Source organism: Periophthalmus magnuspinnatus, unplaced genomic scaffold (genome assembly GCF_009829125.3).
Source record: "Periophthalmus magnuspinnatus isolate fPerMag1 unplaced genomic scaffold, fPerMag1.2.pri scaffold_182_arrow_ctg1, whole genome shotgun sequence".
NCBI lineage: Eukaryota > Metazoa > Chordata > Actinopteri > Gobiiformes > Gobiidae > Periophthalmus > Periophthalmus magnuspinnatus.
The window spans coordinates 20,533-28,633 of NW_022986726.1; the positions used below are offsets into that span (position 1 = coordinate 20,533).

The 8,101-nt window shown below is 36.0% G+C and overlaps 1 protein-coding gene across 1 annotated transcript; it reads left to right on the forward strand.

Annotated features, from left to right (window-relative positions):
* Window positions 1–2,225: 2,225 nt before the first annotated feature.
* Window positions 2,226–7,613, forward strand: LOC129457420 (tumor necrosis factor receptor superfamily member 1A-like). The gene is made up of 6 exons (XM_055232473.1): window positions 2,226–2,231; window positions 2,429–2,568; window positions 2,915–3,082; window positions 4,053–4,084; window positions 4,224–4,329; window positions 7,029–7,613. Exons 2-6 carry the CDS (start codon window positions 2,532–2,534, stop codon window positions 7,349–7,351), a joined length of 666 nt encoding a protein of 221 aa, XP_055088448.1. The 5' UTR covers window positions 2,226–2,231; window positions 2,429–2,531; the 3' UTR covers window positions 7,352–7,613.
* Window positions 7,614–8,101: the final 488 nt, after the last annotated feature.

Sequence of the window (8,101 nt, forward strand, 5' to 3'; positions counted from 1 at the left end):
TCCCCCCTGGTCACTTGGACAATCTCTTTCAGTGTGGCTGTGACCCTAAAATTTCATGCCAGTCTGGATTGGCATCAGACTTTAAACTCAAGTCCTTATGCAAGTGCTCATTTGTCATTTACAGAATAAATTGGTGGCAAGAAGTAGGTTTACATAAAGAAATGATATTCAGTAGTGACAACAATAGCACATCATTTATTAGACAAGTTATTAAGTTATTTTTGGGTCTATTTAAACCGTAACATACTTAGTTCAGTATTTTACATTCTATGCATTGTAAACTGCAATATTCATATAAAAAAGGTTTAATAATCAAAATAAATTCAGCTAATGTTAAAGGAACAAGCATTAAAGTTCACGAGGCTGATTTGACATAATACATCACATTTAAATCTGCTACTTATTGTAAACACTCCTCTCTGAAATCATTTGATTGATTTGAAAATATTCTGAAAATGCATTAGTAATTCTGGTTTGTCCCTTTGAATTTAGCCTCAAATGGGCAGAAATTAGTGGGTGAGTGGAAAGGTCTGACGCATTTCATGTCAACAGGCTGGTAATGTGACGCGGCTTCCTTGAACTTCCTGTTTCATTTACTGTTTCTGTTAGTACTTCAGTTGGTTGACAGCTCCAACCCTCAACAACCTTTCAAGTAAACTGTAGATCATGGAGATGGATGGTAATTTATAAGAATTCCAAGATGAGAAGTTAAGCAGCTGCTGTTTGAGAAAAGAGAATACATCATGAGTTTGGTAAGTTTGTGTTTTTATGTGATGTATTTACTTGGTGAAGATGGGAAAAACAGACATATGAAAGATTCACTGCTTAATTTTTCTAGTGTATCATACTGACTTGTCTCCATAAAGATGCCATTGCTTTGGCTAGAGTATTCCACGAGGCATTTTTACATCATATTACCATGCTGCTGTCTGTGTGTACACCAGAGGGAGTTTCTAAATATACATTACACATTTTTAAATTACATTGTTTGTTTTTTCATGCAATAACAATAAAGGAATCTTGAACCTTGAGCCAAGTCCTACCCGATATGTTTATTATTTACTGTACTGCCAGTGATACCAACTAAGCTGTTGTCCACCCAACTAGATTTAATTATAAAATGTTGACAAAAACCTGCACAATCATCATATCAACATTGGGACTTGATTGGGAATAAAAAACGGAACTTTCCTTGAACTAGATCAGGTCAAGTGTGAACCCACCCTTAATCTAAAATGATGTTGTTCTCTTTCTAATATTATTTTCTTCCAGGTTTGTGTGCTGACTTTCCTCGTCATCTCAAACTCTTTGGCTTTGCAAGAGCCATGTAAAACCTGCCCTCCCGGTAAGGCAAAAGATAAACATTACCATACATTTCACATTTATAACCAATGTAAATTAATAAACATACTAACATTAATTGTAGGTTATTACAGAAAGTCAAGCTGTGGTCTTGGTGAAAATGTCAAATGTGAAAAATGTCCTGATGGATACTACATGGACAAGGAAAACACTGAAAAAACTTGCATCGATTGTATGAGATGTGGTAGTAAGTACAATGTATAACTCATATTGCTTTCACAAGTTTTTTGTTGTTGTTTTTTTTCCAGTGTTTAAAAAATCTACGTATCACTGAATCACTTTTAAATGTATTATTCCATGAATGTCTGATCCAATAGGAAGTGTAAGTTACTTCAACTTACAAGTTATAAACACATGTTATTCATAATTTTGTATTTGGACATTTTTTACCATACTAGTAAGCATAATGAAGTTTTATTATTATTATATTATTATTATTATTATATTATTATTATTATTATTATTATTATTTTATAGTTACTTATGCTATATAAGTCTACTTTCATTACCCTTAAAATGAAATTCTGAAAACACAGTTATCAAATTGCCATTTACTGTATAATCTTGGTTACTTAGTTTATGTGGGGGAAAAAAACAGTTATTACTTATTTAATCTTTAAATGCTGAGAACACATACAATCGCATGCAAATTGACCACATATTGTACCATATTCTCTCTATTCAGTAAATATGGTGATGGTGAAAGAATGCACTTCTGTCGCTAATCGACAGTGTGTTAAAAAAGATGGTATGTGCAATAAATACTACATTTTATTTCAAATTATACACAATTTATACATTGTAATTTTAATGTAAAAATAATCATTGTTTTTTGTGTACCTAGAAGACAAGAGGCCGGAGTTACCTAAGTAAGATCTTTTTTCTTTTTTTTTTTCATATTTTATTGTATTATTTATTTTATTAGCCAATATTGCAGTATTGTTTCATTTGAAATATAGCATCCCTAGCTCGTACCATTTGAAGTAAAATGTAAATGTAAAGTAAATCTGGGTTAGCATATCCTTCCTATGTTACAAATTTCTCAAATTTGTGTTTTGCTTTTCAGAATAGTGGACTGTAACCCATTATGCAAAGTGATAACAACAAAAAGTCCACATATTTCTACTAACACTGCAACTATTGCTACTACTACTACTACTACTACTACTATGACAAGAGGGTCAAATGTCACAACAACAAAAGTCCGTAAGTCCACTCTCATGTGCATTGTATTCTACAACTGAAATCAGATTCCTCACTACCTAAACCCCAGCTTGTGCAGCCAATCATGAATCAGTGCTAGTGCAGCCTCTGCATCAGTGAGTAAATTTTGGAGGTTCAGAGCTTTCACATGAGACATGGCCTGTCCATATACTGAGAATGAGAAAAAACTCCATGTAGAGGACAGTGTGTGACAACCCAAGTTCAGTTGTGATTGTAGTACTTTTTTTTTTAATCAGTTACAAATAATTTCACTGAAACATCCAGTCATTACAAATCTAGAGTGTATTTATCTATTGCATATTAACGGATGATGTTGAATGTTTGTCAGCTCCAGCTCTAAACCCTCTGGTGTGGGTGCTGCTGTTGGTGGTAATGCTGCCTCTTACGTGCTGCGTCTGTTTGTTGTTCATGACAAACCTGTACAAATATGTACACCTCTGCTGCTCATGCTGGAGAGACAAGCAGCACATGGAGGCACCTCTTCAGACAGACGCAGGTAAAGGACAAATCCATGGATCTATTAAAATAACAAAACATAACAAATAACAAAACAATAACACACCCCATCATTACAAGTAATTCCCAACAGCGTAGAAATATTTAAGGTGTAAATATATATTACAATTATTTATCATTAACATCACAAGTATTTTTGTCACAGCTCTTTGATTTTAGAGCTTTTTTTCCATGGTTCTGGGTTTGCTCCACAGAGTGCACTTACATATAAGTGCGCATATATGACATATATAATGCTTATATAACAAGATATATTTGTTGACTACAAGCAAATTGGAGACTAGATCAAAGTTGCACTTTTAAACCTCAGAGCTCTAAACCAGACCATGAACAAACTCAATGTCAAAGGAACACACCTGTACGTGTCCCATGAAGAAAAGCAAAACTGTTCATCATAGTTAAGATAAAAAGTATATTTTCTGACTAAAACTACTACTAACTATCAAACTATTAAATTAGCAAGACATTTCTGTCGACTAAAACTAGACTGAAACTAAAAGAGTAATTAGCCATAATAAAGCATGCACAAAGATTTAATTCATAATTCAAAATGTCAGAGTACTTGTTGTTATGACTGATTTAGGCTTAATAAGTACTTAATTGAGAGGTTAGAATTAGGGTATTTGGTACTATTTGTCCATTATGACTTAAGTCTTTGTTCATGTTTTAGTAAGGCTAATTAAAATGTAGCTATTACAAAGTGTAGACACTATTATCTACTATCTATTATCACTTTTATACTATTACTTCTAAGACTACACCCTATGCTGTCATACATGCAGTGCTGCTGAAATGTCTTGCCTAAGGATTTAACAACTGAAAGATGGATAAAATGTGACAAATATTGAAAACAATTATAGGGAAAAGTTTACATATTAAATGTGTTTTTCTGCAAAGCTTAAAGATTTTGATGAAACAGGAAGCTAACTTGTTATCTTTTCACTGAACAGAACGAGGCTGTCTTCAAAGCCCGACCACACTGGTGCGTACTCTGGCCTTTTCTGATAACTATCTTTAAGTTTGTCATGAATGTGAGTGTTTAATCTAAACATTGAAAATGTCACCAGAAGTTCATTTGGAGACCCACAAATGTTCTCACATTTAACCTTTATTCTGTTCAGGATTTTACCTTCTATGAGGAAACTCCCATGATGGAGGTTATGAGCCCTGTCCCACCAGAGATACCTGCCCACAGTGCCCCCCAGCTGCCAGAGGTGGAACACAGCGGTAATACACGTAGACCAAAGAGATTATAAGTACACCTACTTGAGTAAGAGTACCATTACTTAAAAAAGGGCATTGTAGTCTTGTTTTAGACTAGTGATACACATGTTTCAACCTGGTGTTACTCTAAAAAACAATTGTTTTCTTAGTCAGTACTTGTGAAAAGTGGGAAAGTTAGAGGTAGGTGGTGGTACGCGTCCCCTGTAGCCACAGCTGCCCCGGGACAGAACTGTGTGACTGCCAATCTCCACCCTCCTACCACCTATCATACAATACCACACAGGTAGCCTGTTAGTTAGATTTGTCCACTAGGGATTAAAACATTGATTTAAAAAAAAATAAGATAATTAATCATATTTGAATGGCTATGTTTTCAGCCAAAGAATAATTAAATTAAATGTGTGCATATTTGCTGTACAAGAAATAACCAAATCTGTATTAACCCCAAAAGTGGACCACCCTCTGTAATTGGATGAGGCAGCAGTGCTTTCTCACTGTATTTTAGAAACTGCATGTTTGCATCAGTTTTGTGGCTGTTGTGGCGGAGAGGTAGGATTGGAAAACAGCAGCTTCTGCAGTGTAGCTCTTCTACAGATCAGATAGGGCTATCCCTGAGTATAGCATCACAAACTGAAAGATTTATATTTATTTTCTATAATATAATGAGTAAATGTGTATATGTAGGTGTATTTTAAATTGCATCAATAATTTACAAATGAGCAATAATGACTGAGGAACATTAGGGTTAGGAAATTCTGCATAATGGCTCAGTTTTATCCCGGAGCTGGGAAGTTGCCAGATACAAACATGGTTGTGTAGAGTTTTTGCACCTGAAAGGCAATATGTTATGTACATGATAATACTGCAATTATTATATTATATTGTTCATTCACTTTTTCGACAAACTTCAAACACTTAACATTTTCCCTCTGATTTTCTGTCTGCCAGTTTTGCAGCTGTGTTCAGCTGTTGTTAAATCTTTTTTCAATTTATTCCTATAAGTGTCACTGTCTTAATAAAAGCCAAAAGTAAAATCTGTCAACTGGACAAAAAGGTTGTAAGAGCGAAGACATTTCGCTGCTCATCCAAGCCACCTCTTCAGTTCTGGTCAGATTACTGGTGGACACTGCCTTATATCTGTCTGAAGGGAGGAGCTAACTACACTGAAACTGTAAACAGCTATTGTTTACAGTTTCTGCATGTAGACTAGGTCTATTGAGCTACACTTGGCTTTTACTATGGATCTGACCTGGACAACTGAGGAATTACGCAGTCACTGTCTCAACAATCTTGCAATGGATTCAAGCAAAACAATTATGAAGAGCTAGTCTTATTGTAGGCTACATGCCCTTTAACCTAGATCTTTTTTTTTTCTTTGGTTTTGGTGACTTCAAGTGCACAATGTTACAATTCAGCTAACTATTTTTAGGTTGGTTTCCATTTAAAACTATTGAAACCACTTTGACCTGTTTCAGTTGTTTCCTGGTTTACAGTTTAGGCTGGGTTTTACTTGGTAACTCTACACATGTGTGCTATATTTAACCCACATAAACAGTAATATCTGCTGAATGAGGTCAGAGAGGTGGCTCTGTCCGTAAGACCCCACTCCAACCAACCACCAACTAACACTCTACTTGACTTACTGTCTCAGTCTGCCATTTACTCTGAAAACCCCTGTGGTTTGAACAGAGCAAGAGAACTGACCACCTTCTGCAAATGTAACCTTCTTTATCTGATTTGTATCAACTGTAACTGTAGCTGCTTTGAAAATATCATCAAAACAAAAATTCCACCTACCTCAACCTCCAGGTTTTAAACCACAGCACTAGAAGAACTGTACCAGATTTCTTGACATTTATGGTGTGCATGTTAACATTCCTGGTTGTGCAGAGGGTGGTGATCTTTCTCAGTAGAGGAGCCATTTCCTCCTGTACTTCTTTGGGTTCTGGTTTCTTCCTCCCACCATCCAAAGACTTGCGTAAGTGCTCTGGTAAACTTAAAATGTTCCGGGCTTAGTTTAGATAAAACCTTGGGGGCCTTGGCTTGGCAAATTCAATATGGCTTGGGTACAGTGCAGCCTAAGTAAGTTGCTTTTGTTCAAAATTAGAAGTGTGACATGTCTCAAATAAATGGTCATCATTAAGATGGGCAAAAACAGATATAAACATAGAATAAGATTTTCTCACTCGACACTGACTTGATTTTGTGATTTACCGCTGCATTTTTAGTGATGGCAACTTATATGTTGCGCTGATATGTTTAGCAAAACTAGCCTATCCAGCTGTTTTCTGTTTATCGGTGCACACCACTGCTGTCAAGGTAAAATATTTTACATTTGCAGTGTGTAAAGCAACTATCACTACAGTGGATTATAAGAAGCCAAGCCATAGGCCCTATGGTTAAAGAAATGTAGCTTGAGCTTTTACTTTCAGACTTATTTAGATGGTAGGCCAAGTATGAAATATTTTACCCTATTTTCAGAGATGATAGTTTACTATAATAATAATAATAATAATAATAATAATATAATAATAATAATAATAATAATAATAATATAATAATAATAATAATAATAATAATAACAAGGCCCAGCGCTACTTAGCTTCTGAGATCTGATGAGATCAGACTTTGACAAGGAGGTTTGGCCACATCAGGATTCTTTTAAACCACAGTTTGACCCTCTTCTTCTTGTCTCTTCCCAGCTCTCTCAGACCAGACCAAGTGGGAGCCCTTCCCTGCCATCGTCCTGTATGCAGTGATAAAAGAGGTGCCTCTGCGTCGTTGGAAAGAGCTCATGCGTCTGCTCTCAGTGGCTGATCAGCAGCTGGAGCGAGTGGAGCTGGACGTGGGCTTGAGTTCTATGGAGAGACAGTACCAGCAGCTCAGGCTCTGGAGCCAGAAGTCAGAAGCCAAAATAGATGACATTTACTCAGCACTTCACTACATGGAGCTCACAGGATGTGCACATATGATCAGGGAAAGTCTTGACCAGATACGTTTGAGATCACAAGGGGGCGTTGTCTAAAACAAACTAAAGACTACAACACAGTTGATTATCTTCAGTACAGAAAACATGTGAATTTTTCTAACCTCAAAATCCAGCCAATGTTACTTCTTCAGAAAGCATTCATGAAGATTATCATATGATGTCTCTTACAGCATCTTAGGATCAGATGATAATTTGCTAGCAGACGCAAAAAAGGAGGTTTGAAAGGAGGATGTACATCAGAGTAGTAGTACTGTAGTAATGTAGTACTCTAGTAGTGTAGTCCTCAAGTCCTAGAGTCTGACATATAACTTATTTTTCAAGTAATTTCTACTGGCTACATTTACATGGCTAGTAAAAATCTGAATGAATAATCTTTGTTTTTGATGTGTGTTTACATGCACTTTTTTGCATAATTTTTCTTGTCAAACCTGCACAGATGTGGATAATGAGAAAGGAATCAGATTGCTCACATCAAAAATCAGATAATGATCACATGTTTGGTATGCATATAAATATAAACTTTGGACTTGAGTGACCTGTGACTCGACCTGAGGTTCAGGACTTGGGCTCAGCCTTATGAGTTTCACCTCTCAAGTGCTTTAAGTGCCAACCTCTGTGCAGGCATGTGCAGAGGGGTGGCTATAGGGGGGCACTTCTTGCCTTTTGCCCCACAAGTGCCCTTTTCTATCTTGTCTATATTTGCCTCCACAATAAAATGCCTGACAGGTTTTCTCCGGATAGCCAAGCCTCTGTATGCATGCTTTTATAAAAGAAGTTGTACATGAT

What these genes read in the sequence shown, in the direction of transcription:
- LOC129457420 (XM_055232473.1), top strand. Translation starts at nt 2,532, where the DNA reads ATGACAAGAGGGTCAAATGTCACAACAACAAAAGTCC. An exon ending in TTCAAAGCCCGACCACACTG is followed by an intron (nt 4,085 to 4,223) that starts GTGCGTACTCTG and finishes TATTCTGTTCAG; the next exon opens with GATTTTACCTTCTATGAGGA. An exon ending in GCCAGAGGTGGAACACAGCG is followed by an intron (nt 4,330 to 7,028) that starts GTAATACACGTA and finishes GTCTCTTCCCAG; the next exon opens with CTCTCTCAGACCAGACCAAG.